This window comes from Apodemus sylvaticus, chromosome 2 (assembly GCF_947179515.1).
Source record: "Apodemus sylvaticus chromosome 2, mApoSyl1.1, whole genome shotgun sequence".
NCBI lineage: Eukaryota > Metazoa > Chordata > Mammalia > Rodentia > Muridae > Apodemus > Apodemus sylvaticus.
In genome coordinates this window covers 98,511,192-98,531,598 of record NC_067473.1, presented here as the reverse complement: position 1 = coordinate 98,531,598, position 20,407 = coordinate 98,511,192, and the positions used below count along the sequence as shown (strand labels likewise).

The 20,407-nt window shown below is 39.9% G+C and overlaps 2 gene segments (V, D, J or C); both read right to left on the bottom strand.

Annotated features, from left to right (window-relative positions):
* Positions 1-2,467: 2,467 nt before the first annotated feature.
* LOC127677157 (Ig kappa chain V-III region MOPC 63-like) lies at positions 2,468-3,270 on the bottom strand. The segment is given in 2 exon segments: positions 2,468-2,799; positions 3,123-3,270. Coding segments are annotated over 2 exon segments (450 nt in total).
* An 8,934-nt stretch (positions 3,271-12,204) lies between these two features.
* LOC127677164 (immunoglobulin kappa variable 4-1-like) lies at positions 12,205-12,837 on the bottom strand. The segment is given in 2 exon segments: positions 12,205-12,551; positions 12,725-12,837. Coding segments are annotated over 2 exon segments (381 nt in total).
* Between the last annotated feature and the right edge of the window lie 7,570 nt (positions 12,838-20,407).

The window sequence follows — 20,407 nt, the reverse complement described above, 5'->3', positions numbered from 1 at the left end:
TTCAATTGCAATACCCTCAAAATCCCCACTTAATTCTTCATAGAGTTAGAAAGAGCAATTCTCAAATTCATCTGGAATAACAAAAACCCAGGATAGCTAAAATTATTCTCACCGACAAAAGAAATTCTGGGGGAATCAGTTTCCCTGACCTCAAACAATACTGCAGAGCAATAGTGTTAAAAACTGCTACAATTACAGGCAGGCAGATCAATGGAACAGGATTAAAGACCCAGAAATGAAACCACACACCTATGGCCACTTGATCCTTTCATGCTTAAAGGGGGCTGAAAATATCCAATGGAAAAAAGATAGCCTTTCAACATATGGTGCTGGTTCAACTGGAGGTCAGCATGCAGAAGAATGCGAATTGATCCATCCTTGTCTCCTTGTACTAAGCTCAAATCCAAATTTATGAAGGGCCTCCACATAAAGCCAGACACTCTGAATCTAATAGAAAAGAAACTGGGGAAGACGTTTGAGGACAGGGGGAAAGTTTCTGAACCGATCACCAATAGGTTATGCTCTAAGATCAAGAATTGACAAATGTTTCCTCATAAAATTACAAAGTTTCTGTAAGGCAAAGGACACCATCAAAAGGACAAATGGGATCTTCACCAACCCTACATCAGATAGAGGGTTATTATCCAATATATACAAAGAACTCAAGAAGTTAGACTCCAGAAAATCAAATAACCCTATTAAAAAAATGGAGTACAGAGTTAAACAAAGAATTTTTACCTGAAGAACTTCGGATGCCTGACAAACATCTTTAAAAATGCTCAACTTCATTAGTCATTAGGGAAATGCAAATCAAAACAACCCTGAGATTTCACCTTACAACAGTCAGAATGGCTAAGATTAAAAATTCAGGAGACAGCAGGTGTTGGAGAGGATGTGGAGAAAGAGGAACACTCCTCCACTGCTGGTGGCATTGCAAATTGTTACAACCACTCTGGAAATCAGTCTGGTGGTTCCTCAGAAAACTGGGGACCTCACTTCTGGAAGATCCTGCTATACCACTCGTGGGCATATACCCAGAGGATTCCCTAGCATATAATATAGATCCATGCTCCACTCTGTTCATAGCAGCCCTATTTATAGTAGCCAGAAGCTGGAAAGACCCCAGATATCCCTCAACAGAAGAATGGATGCAAAAAAATGTGGTATATATATACAATGGAGTACTATTCAGCCATTAGAAACAATGAATTCATGAAATTCTTAGGCAAATGGATGCAGCTGGAGAACATCATACTAAGTGAGGTATCCCAGTCTCAAAAATCATGGTATGCACTCACTAATAAGTGGATATTAGCCTAGAAAACTGGAATACCCAAAACATAATCCACACATCAAATGATGTACAAGAAGAACGGAGGGGTGGCACCTTGTTCTGGAAAGACTCAGTGTAGCAGTATAGGGCAAAAGCAGAACAGGGAAGTGGGAAGGGGTGGATGGGAGAATAGGAGGAGGGAAATGGGCTTATGGGATTTTCAGAGAGTTGGGGGCCAGAAAAGAGGAAATCATTTGAAATGTAAATAAAAATATACCCAATAAAAATCTTTGATTTTAATGTGACTTTTTATATTCTTTTTCTATTTTATCACAAATGTTTTCAATGTAAGTCTTTCAAAGAGTTTTTTTTGTCTATTTATTTAATTATTTATTTATCTATCTATTTATTTGGTTTTTTTGAGACAGTATTTCTCTGTATAGCCCTGGCTGTCCTGGAACTCACTCTGTAGCCCAGGCTGGCCTTGAACTCAGAAGTCTGGCTGCCTCTGCCTCCCAAGTGCTGGAAGTAAAGACATGTGCCACCACTACCCGGCTTGAAAGAATTTTTATATCTACCATTTTATATGTAAAATTTTCCATGAAATAATAAATTTTAACGTGTTTGTCTATTTATTTCTTGAATTTTATGTGAAATATTTTCCATGTAAATCTTCAATGTTATGTTTATAATTCCATCTACAATCATCTAAGAATTATCTTTATGGGTTTCATTTTATCTACATGATTTTTATGGTAATCATTAATTTTAACATTTTTTCTTTATATTTCTTCAACTTATTTCTTCAACTTTATCAGAAACATTTTCCATGTAAATCAATTCTGTCATTAAATGTTTCTATCCCATATTTTAATTAATTTAGCAATGTTTTACATGTCTACCACTTTACTCTTTAATTTTCCATGAATATTGTCAATTTTAATGTGTTTATCTGAAATATTTTCCATGTAAATCTTTAATTTTATCATAAAGTGTTTTTATCTCTTTCCTTTTCAATAAATTAAAATGAACAATTTAAATGATAAATAATAATTAATATATAACGATTATATATTTTGTTGGGAACTTATTAAATTACAAAGCATAAAGAATGGGACACACACAAGCCTAAATCTATGTGTTGACATGTGTGAGTAAGAGAGAACTGAGACTGAGCCTCAGTGAACTGCAACCCCAGGAGGTTTTTGTTCAGCCCTGGAGCACTGTGGGAGGATACTCCCAATCTTGCTGACAGTAATAGGTTGCAGCATCATCAGCCTCCACAGGATTGATGGTGAGAGTGAAGTCTGTCCCAGACCCACTGCCACTGAACCTGGCAGGGACCCCAGATTCTAGGTTGGATGCACCATAGATGAGGAGTTTGGGTGGCTGTCCTGGTTTCTGCTGGTACCAGTGCATAGCTTTACTGACACTTTGGCTGGCCCTGCAGGAGATGGTGGCCCTCTGGCCTGGAGACACAGCTGAGGAAGCAGGTGACTGGGTCAGCACAATGTCACCAGTGGAGCCTGGAATGATAAACACACAGATCATTGGTATATATATATATATATATATATATATATATATATATATATACACACACATATATATATATATATATATATATATATATATATATATATATATATATATATATTCCTTCTGGGCAGAAGAAGAATATATATATTTTAATATTTGTGCATATCACTCTGAGAAACCAGAAAATACATGGGACTGGGGAAACTTAAAACCAATTACAAATGCCCTAATTATAATAATCAAGAGCCCAGAAGCATGGAAAGTCATGATGGCCACAGCGGTTGCTCCCAACACTCCTCTGCATCCTCACCTGGAACCCAGAGCAGCAGCCCCCATAGCAGGAGTGCGTCTGTCTCCATCTCTGAGAGCTGGAAGAGAAGATGCTTCTTAGGCTCCTGACAGCTGCCCTTAAAGGAGCCTGGACTGTTGGATAATGACTCCATATGCAAATCAGCTCAGCAGAGTGTGTACTGCTGCTCAAAGGGCACCTGCTCCTGTTTCACCCACAGGGAGTTGGTGTGAGCAGGAAATTTACTAGAGCATCACATGTGTATTAATGGATCCTTCTAAATAATTTTTTGAGACAGCATTTCTCTATTCTTGGTTGTCCTGAACCTCATTCTGTATACCAGATCCTCTGTCTCTGCCTCCTGACTGCTGGGATTAAAGGTGCTCACCACCACCTCGCAGCTGCTCCTTGTAGGCTACTCTATTAAATACTTGCTCTCTAGAGTTTTTTAGGTGTGAGGTAAGGGAGTGCATTGTTGCTCCACTAGGCAAAGGATATACGTTTTTTCAAGAAGAACTTAATCTCTCAAAAGTAAACACACCCAATGGAAGCAGTATCTGAGAGGGAATAGAGAAAAGTGATTCAATAAAGAAAAGTAACATAATTCTTGGGATACTATTTTATTTTTTTAGTTCCCTGTTTAGATCCATGTGTATGATGTGTCTTTGTATGTTTGTATATTTGTTCATGTCATGTTTGAAGGCAACTTCTCTTGCCACGGTATGTGAATGGAATACTACTCAGCTATTAAAAACCATGAATTTATGAAATTCTTAGGCAAATGGGTGGAACTGGACAATATCATCCTAAGTGAGGTAACCGAATCACAAAAGAACACACATGGTATGCACTCATTGATAAGTGGATATTAGCTCATAAGCTCAGTATACTCAAGAAACAATTCACATATCAAATGATGCCCATGATGGTTCTGGAAAGGCTTGATGCAGCAGTTTAGGGGAAGACCAGGACAGGGAAGGTAGAGGGGGTTGATTGGGGAACAGGCAGAGGGAAGAGGGCTTATGGGACTTTTGTGGAGGGAGGGATCCAAGAAAGCTGAAATCATTTGAAATGTAAGTAAAGAATATATCTAAGAAAATATAAATTAAAAAAAAGAATATATCTATTACAAATACAAATAAAAAAGAAAAGAAAAGAAAAATTTATAAGAAGACTTATGAAAAGAAAAAAACAGTAAGAAGCATTGGAATGAGAAGAGGAGGAAGAAGGAAGGGAGAGGGAGGTAGGAAAAAGAGAAAGAAGAAGTGAAGGGAGGAAAAGAAAAGAAGAAAGAATGCAAAGAAAATAAAGAAGTCAGGAAAGATGGAGGAGAAAGGAAAGACGGACAATTCTCTCCTCAGCTTATGCTCACTGTTTCTTTTTCCAGGTCTCTGCCATAAAGAGGTGGAACCTTTTATTTTAGTATACACATTCACAGTACTGAACGAGCTACAGTTCAAAGATGAAATAAACAGGACAAAAAATAACATACATTGTGTGAAATTAACTAGTTATTCTTTATATTTTATCTTCTTTTTTGAGGTATACTCAATTTTTAGTTGATTTTTGTATTCAAAATTAGAATGTTGATCTGTTATAATGTGGCAAGTTAGGTGTTATTTCTCATTTATGCCCAGAATAAAAATATGTCTATATTATGCATTGTCTACTATCCATGCCAAGTGCCATACATTTTAAATATCCCCAAATCTCATAACTGTTACTTTAAGGCTCACTATTGTTGGTGGGAAACAATAATACATATACTGCCTTCATGACCTGCTCCCATTGGTCTCAGTGCTCATGACTTTCCTTATGTATAACATCAAGAATTGCACTTCTTCCAGTCATGATGATGTATTCCAGCAATCCACACATGTAAGAAGCTGAGGCAGGAGGACCTTGAGTTTGCATATTTCTAGGACACATAGACTGGGTTACACAGATGACCAAATCTTCTGCCCTGCTCCAAGTCCCACATCTTCATTTAATTTTGTAAATAGTCCTGATAATATATGTTTTTATTTATACCAACTTTGTTCTCTTTTTTATGACTTATAACTTAACTTTCTATTCATTAACATTGATATTTTACTTCAGTGTAGCAGAATGGCCCTCTCATTATGACAGGAGACTCAATACCCTCTGACAGAAAGATTGATGAGATGATAGAACAGAAGATGTATGGGACAGGGATGCTCCCATGTGGAATGCAACACAGATGTGCAACAAGGTTGACCACTGAAAAGTAGGTACCTGATCCCAGCCTTGAGTCTAGAAATTTGACCATAGTGCAGATAGGAGCTCTTTGAAATGCATAGAATGCCTGAAATGAACTGAGTAGGAGGAAAGGATGGCCTGGGCTTTACAAAGGAGAATAAAGCAATTGAATGCTGAAGCAGAGGTGGGTCTGAAGTTAATATGCTGGAAATTGGCAAAGAAGTATAAGTTTTATGAATAGTGTAAAGAGAGTCCATGGGATAGAGGGCACAAATAGTTCACGTTTTTCAGGGAACATTATTTAGCGAATGTTGTGCTTGACACACAACAAAGAAAATCGTGTGAAGGCTGTTGTCATTTCTGTCTCAGCTCAATGAACTGTTAGCTCTTTCATCCTATCATTTTCTCAATTCATAAAATGATATTAAGAATTGTATTCTCTGAACAATACCCAGTTCCACATGCCCAACTTAGACTCAGTGAGCATTTATTAAATTATAATTCTTTTTCTTTTCTTTTGATTGAATATGTTCTTTACCTACTTTTCAAACATTATTCCCTTTCCCAGTTTCCCTGTTCCCAGAAAACAGCTAACCCATCCTCTCTGCCCCTGATTCTATGAGGATGTTCCTCCACCCAGCCCACTTCCACCTGCCTTTCCTTGATTAATTTTGCTGACCCAATCATCGCCAAACCTGGCATCAAACACATTTTCTCTCTGGTTTCAAAGAATAGTAGTTCAGTTCCCCTTGCCAAAAAATTTTGCAGATATGATGGCAGAGATTTAGCTGTTCCTTTGCTCCCCAGTCCAATTCTCTATACCCACACTTTATGTTTCTATAGATTGTGTTGAAGCCTACTCCTTTTAACATAACTGAAGCCATTGTATTCAGTCTCCATTTTGCTCATAAAGTGAAATAATGTTCTGGTTCTCAGACTCTACTTCCCATAAGCAATTATCCACACCTGACACTGAAGAATGCTATTGATAAGCCAAAATTTATGCTCTGTTATCTCAATGTTCTGAAATCCCCCTGCTTACCACCTATCGAGCATACCCTTCCTTAGTCAGGACCAATCAGCTAAAAGGTTAGCAGATATACTTTGTCCAATAAACCGAATTGTAATATTGCTCCCCTTCTTGCCACTTAAACTTTTATTTATTTATTTATTTATTTATTTATTTATTTATTTATATTTTTTTTCTTTTTTTAATTCGATATATTTTTATTTACATTTCAAATAATTTCCCATTTTCTGCCCCCCCTCCCCGAAAGTCACATAAGCCCACTTCCCTCCCCCTGTTCTCCCACCCATCCCTTCCCATTACCCTATTCTGGTTTTGCCTTATACTGCTACACTGAGTCTTTCCAGAACCAGGGGCTACTCCTCAATTCTTCTTGTACTTCATTTTATGTGTAGATTATGTTTTGGGTATTCCAGTTTTCCAGGCTAATATCCACGTATTAGTGAGTGCATATCATGATTGATCATTTGAGACTGGGTTACCTCACTTAGTGTGATGTTCTCCAGATCCATCCATTTGCCTAAAAATTTCACTAATTCATTGTTTCTAATGGCTGAATAGTACTCCATTGTGTATATGTACCACATTTTTTGCATCCATTCTTCTGTTGAGGGATACCTGGGTTCTTTCCAGCTTCTGGCTATTATAAATAGGGCTGCTATGAACATAGTGGAACATATATCCTTATTACATGCTGGGGAATCCTCTGGGTATATGCCCAGGAGTAGTATGGCAGGATCTTTCAGAAGTGATGTGCCCAGTTTTCTGATCATGGTGGATAATCATTTTTACGTGTTCTTGGATTCGGTTGGCAATATTTTTTTTGAGAATTTTTGCATTGATAAGGGAAATTGGTCTGAAGTTCTCTTTCTTTGTTGGATCTTTGTGTGGTTTTGGTATCAGTATAATTATGGCTTCATAGAAGGAATCGGGTAGTGTTCCTTCTGTTTCTATTTTGTGGAATAGTTTGAAAAGTATTGGGTGTTAGGTCTTCTTTAAAGGTCTGATAGAATTATACACTGAAGCCATATGGACCTGTGGTTTTTTTTTTTTTTTTTTTTTTTTTTTTTTTTTTTTTTTTTTGGTTGGAAGGCTTTCTATGACCCCTTCTATTTCTTTAGGGGTTATGGGACTGTTTAGATGATCTATTTGGTCCTGATTTAATTTTGGTATTTGGTATCTGTCTAAGAAATTGTCCGTTTCCTCCAGATTCTCCAGTTGTGTTGAGTATAGGCTTTTGTAGTAGGATCTGATGATTTTTTTGGATTTCCTCAGTATCTGTTGTTATATCCCCCATTTCATTTCTAATTTTGTTAATTTGGATACTTTCTCTGTGCCCTTTGGTCAGTCTGGCTAAGGGTTTATCTATCTTGTTGATTTTCTCAAAGAACCTGCTCCTGGTTTTGTTGATTCTTTGTATGGATCTCTTTGTTTCCATTTGACTGATTTCAGCCCTGAGTTTGATGATTTCCTGTCTTCTACTCCTCCTGGGTGAATTGGCTTCTTTTAGTTTCAGGGTAAGCTGCTAGTGTATGCCCCTCACATTGGTATGTCTCACAGTAGAAACTTGGCTAACAGACATCAGCATGATATCAGTCATCAGTACAGGCAGGAACATCTCCTCAACTCTTGGTAATAGGGTGGACCATGGACATCAACACAGACTCTGACTGCTCCAGGGCATTGAACCCAGGCATATCCCTCAGCAGTAACTCAGATCCAGATATCACCATGACCTCAGGTGTCCATGAGGCCACTCAGATTAGTATGGCCCCTAGTGACAGTAAAGCAACATATATCAACATGGCCTCAGGCTATGGCACACATAGACATCTGGGTGGTATTAGATGGCAACACAGGCCTTGGGTATCAACTTGGTCCCTGGCCACATCGTGACCACTGATCCACACAAGGCCTTCAGTAGCATCATGGACCACAGTAGTCCTTAGAGGAGGTCTATTCCAGGAAGTGAGCCATTCCTCATCTCTGGCCTCTGGCATTGCCTAGACAGCTTTACCATGATCTGTGCTCCTGAAAGTGCAGGCCAGGTCTGCCTGGGCCATCTCTAGCATTCTTATAGATTACCTTGTTGCAGAGATACCAGACATTTACAGATAACCCCCTGTGCTACAAATTGCAGAAAATAATGAAGGTTAGTACTTATATGTTTGTGGGACTGTGGTGTAAGGCAGTCTGCAGCCTGGTTGAGCAAGGCTCACTCTGGATACCGGAGAGAACATTGTACAAGGGACAGAACAAACAAATGGGAAAACAAAAGGACACCTGTCTGCTAGGAGTGCTGCTGCCTCTGGCAAGGCAGGCTCCTCCCCTATCTGAGGTTTGGCTAGATTGCTCTGGAATACCTAAACAATGCTCTTCAACCTAAGATTTTCTTACTTCTTCATTTAAATGCTTATTTCTCTTTCTAAATGCTTATTTCTCTTCTTAGCATTTGTGTTACACACATTTTCAACTTGTTTAAAAATTTCTTTTAAGATCTTAAAGCCAACTAATATGCTTCCACAGGTCAAATTAACTATGCTAGATAAAACCAGTTTTCTTTTTCAGGCCTAACATAATATTTCCTTCCTCACCCACCTAAAGCAGACTTCTATATGCCTTCTAAGACTATTACAGGTTCAACATTCACCATCTATCCAATGCAGATATCCCCTTCTGGGGGTTCTATTCCTCTGTTATTCCTCTACAGGTTTATCCCTATACCTTGCCCACTGCCACAGATACAGCAGAGCCAGCACCAACTCCTGCGACCTACATGAGACAACAGAGCTGCCTTCCTCCAGACATTCTTCTGACTGAAGACTCCTAAGACACATGCTGAGATCCAGAGACATGTGCTACAGACTTGGAACCTTCCAGCTGCAGATGAACTAACCCTCTTACCAAGGCCAAATGACTGTTGAACTTTGGGGTGGGGGGATGGGAGTAATTACGTGATAATGAGAAAAGCATAATATATATGGAAATTGATTGTTTGCTATTAAAAACATGTTATTACCTTCAAATTGTACGACCCACTACCCAGTGATCCCTTGCCTTCTCCCCCTCAACCCTCCTTACCACTGTGGCTTTCTTCTGATACCCCCACCCCACCCAAAATGTTCACTACAAATGACAAGGCCTCATCAATGACCCCTCTCCTTTAAAAAAAAAAAGTAAAAGGCAGTCTGTAGCCTGGTTGAGTGACTCACTCCAGAGACCTGACAGAATTTTCTACAAGGGACAGAACCTGTGAGCTATGCTCCCAGACTGCTGACTCCTCAACTCCATAATCCTGTGGCCATCAGTCACTTATGGCCATGCTCCAGGCCCCTAGTGTTCCAGCTGGACTCTACCCCTACAATCACCTGGCTACAGCTAGGCTTTCCTTGCCCCAAAGTTACCTGACTGTTGCCAAATAACCCAGTCTACTATAAAAGAAGTCTTCTTGTCCCCCTCCTTGTCTTGATTTTGGCCCCTTATGTCTCTCTGTCCTCTTTCCCCTCTCTCTGTTCTGCCTCTCTCTTCATTCTTTCCCTTCTTTCCACATGCTCATGGGCATCCCTCTATCTTCTCTTTTCTCTTTACTTCTCTATCTCCTTTTTTTCTTCCTACCTTTTATAATAAAGCATGAAAACTATGAACTGTCTCTTATCAAAACATGCTGCATAGAAGCATGGAGCAGGCCTCAGACTTTCCAGCCACCAGTGAAGGACCCAGCCTTCTCTAGGTCAAGCTTCTTTAACAGGTACCTGGGGCAGTGCAAATGGCCCCACCTTCTGGGCAAAATCCTCCCTGCTAGTCAGGCATCTTCCTGCTCTACAGGGACTCAGGTGCCTGCCATTCCTACCCTGGTGGGGTGCATTGACTCTTATTCCCGTAACCCCCTAGGCGGGCTCTGCCTGCCAGAGTTCTCTTATGTGGGACCTGTCACCACTGCTCCTGCTTTTTTCTTCCACATATGTTGGCTATTTTTCATTTGTGTTAGCTGGAAGGAAGCCAAGAGTATTTGTATTTCTGTCCTAGAGTTTGATCAACATGTACAGTTTCATGTCTTTGATCTTCAATGCTGTGATAGGATTCCAGGGTCATGGTATTGTATATTTCCATCAGATCTGACTTTCATTGTGGACTCCTAAAGCAATGAACTTCATTGACTTTCTTCAAAAGATTGTATTTTATTTCAGTTGCTCACTTACTAGGCTGCCCCCTCCCCCTTGCAAGGTATCAGATAAAAATTCAATTCTACTCTCATCTCCATTGTTTACCTTCTCAAAATGAATCGGTCCCCTCTTAATATATTTGGAATATTAATTCTCTAGATTCCTGGTAAGGACAAAGAGAGATGAGTAAGGAAAACAGGTAAGTGGGTAACCCCTGAGATCATGCTGTTTCCCATGTATTTCAGTCCATACATGATACTTGCAGGATTTCTCCTACTGTGTCTTTCCATCATTATTAAGGAGGTTGAAACTCAACCTGAAGTAGATGGATGGATCACAGAAATGTTTATAACAATTTAATGTTCTCTGTGAGGGATTATAAGAGCTTGAGGCAGGGCAAGGGTGAAGAGAGTTAAGAGAGTATTGACTTATACAATTCAGAAGAAAAAGTAAACAGAAAAAGTAAAAAGCTTATACAATTCAGAAGAAAAAGTAAAAAGTAAATTTATCCATGAGATAACGAGTAAGACAGACAAGAATGGAACACTCTATCTTTCTACCTTGGTCAGTGTCATAGTTTGATTTCCATTACTGTGATAAATATCATGACCAAAAGCAACTTGGGGAGGAAAAGTTTTATTTAGTTTACAAATCCTGAGCACAGTCAACTAGGGAAGTCAGGGCAGGAGCTCCAGGAAGAGCACAAGCAGGAGCTGGAAGAAAAGATACTGCCTTGCTCTCCATGGCTTGCTTAGCATGGTTTCTTCTACCCCTCAGGACTACCATGCAGTAATGACCCCAGCCATGGTGGACTGGACCCTTTCACAACAATAATAAATTTAAAAATGTCCCCTAACAGACTTGTGCACATGCAATCTTATAGAAGCCAGACCTCTGTTAAGGTTTTCTCTTTCCACCTATGTCAAGTTGGCAATAAATACTAAACAGTACAGAGTACACAGTATCTGTGCTTCTAAATATAACATACAAGTCCAGTGTAAAGTCAACAGGCATGGCTCAAACTCCCTGAATTCATCTCCAATATATACAGTTCTGGTTGTTCCTATTAATGAGAACCTTGGAGAAATTTTTTTTTGCCAACACCCTTGTTGAGCTTCTGCTGTACTAGTAGTAACTCTTGATTTTTCCTGTGGTAAAGTTTAATTTTTTCCTCCTAACTATCTACATTAGAGTTCTTCCCTGTAAAGACACTAAAATGAAAGACAGTTTTTATTACTCTGGGGAATACAGCAGCTTGGCAATGGTTTTCTAATTCCTGAGTTATGACTTTAAAGCATCTTAACAGGATGTAACATCATAAGGAAGAAAACCAACAGGAAAAAGGCTATCCAAAAGAGACAGACTGAGAGAGTTGAAAAGTGATGGTGAGGTGGAGAACAGATGCCTCAGTGTCCAGAGGAGACCAAGGAGAGGAATATGGTTGGGGGAGGGACAAAGAGGGTGGAGAGGGAAACAGAATATATATTAAGCAATCCATCCTTCCTTTTTTCCTGCTTTTTAAAAAACCAATGTCTTTTAAGTCTTTTCCTTGCAAACCAATGAAGATCACATAGGAGACTAAGAAGGTGATACAAGTCCATGTAGCAGTCTGTGTTGGTGCTACTGTCTGCAGACTCCCCAGCTGTTTCTTCACGAAGTCCCCGAGTTCACAGAAGGTGGCTGAAGCAGGTCCCTGGGGTGTTTTTGTTCAAGATTCTATCACTGTGGAAGGGCTCTTCAGTGTTTGAAGACAGTGATAAACTGAAAAGTCCTCAGCCTTAATGTCTTCAATAGTGAGGGTGAATTCTGTTGCAGATCCGCTGCCTATGAACCTTGTGGGGACTCCATCAGTCCTGACTGAAGCATGGTAAATGAGGGCCTTGATGTTGTGCCCTGGTCTCTGCTGGTACCAGGATAGGTAGTGCTTTCCATCTGTGTAGAGGAGGCTCTGACTGGCCCTGCAGGTGATGGAGACTCTCTCTCCTAGAGAAACCCAAAGGGCCTCTGCTTGCTGGGTGAGCGTGATCTGCCCATTGGAAGCTATAACCAGAGACACAGAGGGATTCAGAGAGGCTGTGAGATGTGAAACAGAGGGTCCCACTATCAAGAGACCAGCACCTGCCAGATTTGTGCTACAGGTGTCTTTTAGTCCTTACTACTCCCCAAAGCATCTTCAAGGGTAAAGGAAACACCATCATGGTATATTACCTCACCTGTGAAACATAGGAGGAGAAGGAAGAGGTGGAGTGGGGCTGCTGCCATCCTCCTGACTTTCAAGCTTCTGAGGATACTCTGACTCAAGAAAAAGCCTTATTTATAATCCGTGATCACAGGAAGAGGGCAGTGAGAGATATTAAAGCAAACCCAGATGAGAATGAAGGCTCAGTATGTGGTAAGGAAGACTGAGGTAACACCTGCTGCTGACACTACCACAGTTTCTCATCTACTGCATCCCTTTACCCTTGAGGATTTCCTCTGGTAGTTTCACAGACGCTATGCTTAATTGTCTGACAGCCATGGACATCTCCAGGGTAAAAAGCAGTCTGGTGCTGAGGGAGATTGTTTTCATGAATTAAAACTTATGCAGAGTGTGGCCCTTAGTTGCCCCTAAGCTGTGACAGTGAGTGGAGTATAAGGTCCAAGGCTGCTTCCCTGTTCTGGTATTCCCCTATACTGTTGCACTGAGTCTTTCCAGAACCAGGGGCCACTCCTCCATTCTTTTTGGATCTCATTTAATATGTGGATTATGTCTTGGGTATTCAAAGTTTCTAGGCTAATATCCACTTATCAGTGAGTGCATACCATGATTGATCTTTTGAGACTGTGTTACCTCACTTAGTATGATGTTCTCCAGCTCCATCCATTTGTCTAAGAATTTCATGAATTCACTATTTCTAATGGCAGAATAGTACTCCATTGTGTAAATAGACCACATTTTTTTGTATCCATTCCTCCGTTGTGGGACACCTGGGTTCTTTCCAGCTTCTGGCTACTACAAATAGGGCTGCTATGAACATAGTGGAACATGTGTCCTTATTGCATGCTGAAGAATCCTCTGGGTATATGCCCAGGAGTGGTATAGCAGGGTCTTCAGGAAGTGTTATGCTCAGTTTTCTGAGGAACCACCAGACTGATTTCCAAAGTGGTTGCACCATCTTGCAGTCCCACCAGCAGTGGAGGAGTCTTCCTCTTTCTTCACATCCTCGCCAACACCTGCTGTCTCCTGAGTTTTTGACCTTAGTCATTCTGATGGGTGTGAGGTGAAATCTCAGGGTTGTTTTGATTTGCAATTCCCTAATGATTAATGATGTTGATCATTTCTTAAGGTGTTTCTCAGCCCTCCAAACTTCTTCATGTGAAAATTCTTTGTTTAGCTCTGTACCCTACTTTTTAATGGGGTTATTTGGTTCTCTGGGTTCTACTTTTTTGAGTTCTTTTATATATTAGATATTAGCCCTCTGTTAGATTTAGGGTTAGTGAAGATCCTTTCCCATTCTGTTGGTTGATGTTTTGTCCTTTTGACAGTGTCCTTTGCCTTACAGAAACTTTGTAGTTTTATGAGGTCCCATTTGTCAATTCTTGATCTTAGAGCATAAGCTATTGGTGTTCTATTCAGGAACTTTTCCCCTGTGCCCATGTCCTCCAGGGTCTTTCCCAGTTTCTTTTCAATTAGTTTCAGTGTGTCAGGTTTTATGTGGAGGTCCTTGATCCATTTGGAGTTGAGCTTGGTACAAGGAGATAAGAATGGATCAATGTGCATTCTTCTGCATGCTGACCTCCAATTGAACCAGCACCATTTGTTGAAAAGACTATCTTTTTTCCACTGGATGCTTTCAGCTCCTTTGTCAAAGATCAAGTGACCATAGGTGTGTTGGTTCATTTCTGGGTCTTCAATCCTATTCCATTGATCTGCTTGCCTGACATTATACCAATACCATACAGTTTTTATCACTATTGCTCTGTAGTAAAGTTTGAGGTCTGGGATACTGAATCCCCCTGAAGTTCTTTTACTGTTGAGAATAGTTTTAGCTATCCTGGGTTTTTTGTTATTCCAGATGAATTTGAGAATTGCTCTTTCTAGCTCTATGAAGAACTAGGTTGGGATTTTTATGTGGATTGCATTGAATCTGTAGATGGCCCTTGGCAAGATCGCCATTTTAACTATATCCTGCCAATCCACGAGCATGGAAGATTTTTCCATTTTCTGAGATCTTCTTCGATTTCCTTCTTCAGAGATATGAAGTTCTTGTCATATAGGTCTTTCACTTGTTTGGTTAGAGTCACCTCAAGTTACTTTATGCAGTTTGTGGCTATTGTGAAGGGAGTCATTTCCCTAATTTCTTTCTCAATCTCCTTATCCTTTGAGTATATAAAGGCTACTGATTTGCTTGAGTTGATTTTGTAGCCAGCTACTTTGCTGAAGTTGTTTATCAGATGTAGGAGTTCTCTAGTAGAGTTTTTGTGGTCACTTAAGTATACTATCATATCATCTGCAAATAGTGATAGTTTGACTTCTTCCTTTACAATTTGTATCCCTTTGACCTCCTTATGTTTTCTAATTGCTCTAGCTAGGACTTCAAGAACTATATTGAAAAGATATGGAGAGAGTGGGTAGCCTTGTCTAGTCCCAGATTTTAGTGAGATTGCTTCAAGTTTCTCTCCATTTAGGTTGATGTTGGCTACCGGTTTGCTGTATATTGCTTTTTACTATGTTTAGATATGGGCCTTGAATTTCTGTCCTTTCCAAAACGTTTAGCTTGGAAGGGTGCTGAATTTTGTCAAATGCTTTTTCAGTATCTAATGAAATGATCATGTGTTTTTTTTATTTGAGTTTGTTTATGTAGTGGATAGCATTTATGAATTTACTTATATTGAACCATCCCTGCATCCCTGGGATGAAGCCTACTTGATCATGGTGGATGATCGTTTTGATGTGTTCTTGGATTTGGTGGGCAAGAATTTTATTATTTTTGCATCGATATTCATTAGGGAAACTGGTCTGAAATTCTCTTTCTTAGTTGGATCTTTGTGTGGTTTTGGCATCAGCATAATTGTGGTTTTGTAGAAGGAGTTGGGTAGTGTTCCTTCGGTTTCTATTTGGTGGAATAGTTCGAAGAGTATTGATATTAAGTCATAATGCCTTGGTATCTCTTAATAATGTTCCTACGTTTGCCTTTAGCCATCTAGTTCTCCCTGGTGTTAGATGTTCTTATTGTTACTGGCTGGTGCTTCAACCTACTGTGGATCTTTAAGATTATTTCTGCAACACTGGATGACTGGGTTTCCTCTGGCACAGATTACTGATATGCTGCCTTCCTCTTTTGTGCCTTTGGAGCCCTGCTCAGTCTTGCCTCAAGCAATGTTATATTTAGCTTGTCAAGGTCAACCAGGTGTTCTCTGTCTGCTCTATTATGGAGCAAAGATGGTGTATATAGAGGGTCACTCCCTCTGTTGATTCTCACATAGGACACAGGTCCTGCGACGGACTGGCTTGCAGATGAACCGCCTATGTGCTGAGTTTCTTAGTGCAGGCAGACCCCCTGGAGATTTGCACCACCAGAGGTCTAAAGCTCAGGGTGATACAGTACCTAGTGACCTTTTTCTGACCTGGCAGGCAGTGAATATGGCTGCGGTGCTTCTCTCTTTCTGCTGCTCTCTCTTCTTTTTTTCTTTTTTCATTAGATGAATTTAGCAAATTCATCGTTTTTCAAGAAACTCTCAAATAATGTTACTTTGATGCTTCCTGTCACACTAGTCTCCCCAGGTGGTATTGTTTTTTTTTATTCGATATAATTTATTTACATTTCAAATGATTTCCCCTTTTCTACCCCCCCCCACTCCCCGAAAGTCCCATAAGCACCCTTCTCTTCCCCTGTCCTCCCACCCACCCCTTCCCACTTCCCCGTTCTGGTTTTGCCGAATACTGTTTCACTGAGTCTTTCAAGAAACAGGGGCCACTCCTCCTTTCTTCTTGTACCTAATTTGATGTGTGGATTATGTTTTGGGTATTCCAGTTTTCTAGATTAATATCCACTTATTAGTGAGTGCACACCATGATTCACCTTTTGAGTCTGGGTTACCTCACTTAGTATGATGTTCTCTAGCTCCATCCATTTGCCTAAGAATTTCATGAATTCATTGTTTCTAATGGCTGAATAGTACTCCATTGTGTAGATATACCACATTTTTTGCATCCACTCTTCTGTTGAGGGATACCTGGGTTCTTTCCAGCATTAACAGGAATTCAAGGCCCATACCTAAACATAGTAAAAGCAATATACAGCAAACCGGTAGCCAGCATCAAACTAAATGGAGAGAAACTTGAAGCAATCCCACTGAAATCAGGGACCAGACAAGGCTGCCCCCTTTCTCCTTATCTTTTCAATATTGTACTTGAGGTACTAGCTCGGGCAATTCGACAACATAAGGAGGTCAAAGGGATACAAATTGGAAAGGAAGAAGTCAAACTATCATTATTTGCAGACGACATGATCGTCTACATAAGTGACCCAAAGAACTCCACTAGAGAGCTCCTACATCTGATAAACAACTTCAGCAAAGTGGCAGGTTATAAAATCAACTGAAGCAAATCAGTGGCCTTCCTATACTCAAAGGATAAGCAGGCTGAGAAAGAAATTAGGGAAATGACCCCCTTCACAATAGCCACAAACAGTATAAAGTATCTTGGGGTGACTCTTACCAAACATGTGAAAGATCTATATGACAAGAACTTCAAGACTCTGAAGAAGGAAATGGAAGAAGACCTCAAAAAATGGGAAAACCTCCCATCCTCATGGATCGGTAGAATCAATATAGTTAAAATGGCCATTTTGCCTAAAGCACTATACAGATTCAATGCAATACCCATCAAAATCCCAACTCAATTCTTCACAGAGTTAGAAAGAGCAATTATCAAATTCATCTGGAACAACAAAAAACCCAGGATAGCTAAAACTATTCTCAGCAACAAAAGAAAATCTGGAGGAGTCAGTATCCCTGACCTCAAGCAATACTACAGAACAATAGTGTTAAAAACTGCATGGTATTGGTACAGTGACAGGCAGGAGGATCAATGGAACAGGATTGAAGATCCAGAAATGAACCCACACACCTATGGCCACTTGATCCTCGACAAAGAGGCTGAAAACATCCAATGGAAAAAAGATAGTCTTTTCAACAAATGGTGCTGGTTCAACTGGAGGTCAGCATGCAGAAGAATGCGAATTGATCCATCCTTGTCTCCTTGTACTAAGCTCAAATCCAAATGGATCAAGGACCTCCACATAAAGCCAGACACTCTGAAGCTAATAGAAAAGAAACTGGGGAAGACCCTTGAGGACATCGGTACAGGGAGGAAGTTTCTGAACAGAACACCAATAGCGTATGCTCTAAGAGCAAGAATTGACAAATGGGACCTCATAAAATTACAGTTTCTGTAAGGCAAAGGACACCATCAAGAGGACAAATCGGCAACCAACAAATTGGGAAAAGATCTTCACCAATCCTACATCAGATAGAGGGCTAAATTCCAATATATATAAAGAACTCAAGAAGTTAGACTCCAGAAAACCAAACAACCCTATTAAATAATGGGGTACAGAGTTAAACAAAGAATTCTCACCTGAAGAACTTCGGATGGCGGAGAAGCATCTTAAAAAATGCTCAACATCAGTTGTCATTAGGGAAATGCAAATCAAAACAACCCTAAGATTTCATCTTACACCAGTCAGAATGGCTAAAATTAAAAATTCAGGAGACAGCAGGTGTTGGAGAGGGTGTGGAGAAAGAGGAACACTCCTCCACTGCTGGTGGGGTTGCAAATTGGTACAACCACTCTGGAAATCAGTCTGGCGGTTCCTCCAAAAACTGGGCACCTCACTTCCAGAAGATCCTGCTATACCACTCCTGGGCATATACCCAGAAGACTCCCCACCATGTAAAAAGGATACATGCTCTACTATGTTCATACCAGGTAGTATTGTTAACTTGCTGAAGGGTGCTTACTCTTTACTCTTTCTTCCTGCATCTGTGGGTACCATGGGTTTTCTGAGGAGGAGGATTTGATAGACATCTCTCTTTGTCTGGATTCAGCTTCTCAAGGCTACTCCCAGTGTGAGATGTTCTTTTGTGTCTGTACTAGGAGTAGCTGTCTCTTCTAAGGTCATTGTCTTTTGTCACTCAATTCTCACCTTGCAGAGCAGAACCAAGGTTTTAGTTTTACAAATCAGAATCCTTATTGATGCAAAACTGCAACTCTCATTTTAAAGAGGATCTGAGGGATATAACACTCTGGCGTCAAGTATGAGTGATGCTCAATTCCTGGAAAAGAGATTCAAGTTTCCTCAAACATCATGTTCCAACCTGGCAGCAGTTTTATGAAGTTTTTATACTAACTGCACTACAAAAGCCATAAATCAACACACTTTTCAAATAAATTCATGAAAATGTCAGTTAGACAGGTTCCTGAAAAGGAGGGGAGTCTCTGAGAGTTAAGATCATCAAAAAGTTTCCTAGAGTAACTCAAGCACATCCAAAGGAATTTTATGCCCCGCTGTTTAACTCATCACTTCCTATTCCTTCTGAAGAGGCATATGGGGGAGTCCTCTGTGGATGCTCTATGTGATAGTGCTTTAGGAACTTTTCCTTCACTCAAAATTAACTAAGCAATAATGCATTTTAAATTATGTTCTGTTACAAAAACCACTTGGTTATTTGTAAAGTAAAAGGAGATTGCTTGAAACATATTTTAGGGTGAAGTTATACCCATTAGATGTCCTTTAAGTTAGATTTATATATTGAATAAAAAGCAGATATGTTTGAGCAAAAACTGCAGATTCTGGGAATGTATTCAAATGGATGAAGTTACTTTACTGTGAGTAAAGCAGGATCTTCCTATCCTCTAGTCTTAAAGCTAATGCTGGTCAACCTGACACCCTCACATTGAAGAGTCATTCATTGGGTTCTATTCAGAGTGGGGAACATCCTGTTCTCTACAGCATCTTGTCCCTGGAAGCTAGAACTGCGGAACCCAGTTTCTGTCTCCCAAGACACAGTACTTGGAGTAGTTATGTACTTAGTTTGAATTTTAAAACATCATATGCAAAACTTTTAATATCAATAGTTCTTGGAAGTTAATAGTATGGAGAATAAATTGAAAGTGTTACAGAGATGTTGTGGTTTGAATGAATGGGAAATTTCCCCCATGGACTTATGGATTTGAAACCCTAGCCATCTAGTTAGTTTGGGATGGTTATGAAACTTTTAAAATTTAGAGCCTTTTTGGAGGAAGTAATTCACTGCTGCTGGTTTCTGAGTGTTCATAGCCTCACCTCACCTCTAGATCATGCTTTGATTACTGTGTTCAGTTAGAGGTTGAGATGTGATCTCTAAGCTTCCTGTTTAGGTCTCCCACCTTTATACCTTCCCTGCCATTGTGAATATCTACCCCCCCCCACCGGAACTGTAAGCCAAAATGAGTTCCTTTTGATTATGGTTTTTTATTATAGCACCAGAAAAGTAACTATTAAAGAAAACATTTTATTAAATATATTCACAGACAAACATACAACAGTCATTAAAAAAACCCAGCAACAAACAAACCATATGTCAGGCCTATGGAAATAGTTATTGGGGGTTTTTCTGATGCTGCTATGTATTCATGTGCTAGTCAAATGCTCAATACTGCCTCCCCAAGGTCTGGTTGACCCCAACAACCAGATCTTCATATACAGCAAGTGATGCTATGTAAAGTTTGCTCCCAAATTTAAGGCTATTGGTTAAAATAAAATGGCTACAGCCAATTACAGGGGAGAATAGAAGAGGTGGAATTACTGTTACCAGTCTGAGCGTCATAGGTAGGTACTATGAGGAGGAGGGAGAGTGAAGGATAGTTAAGA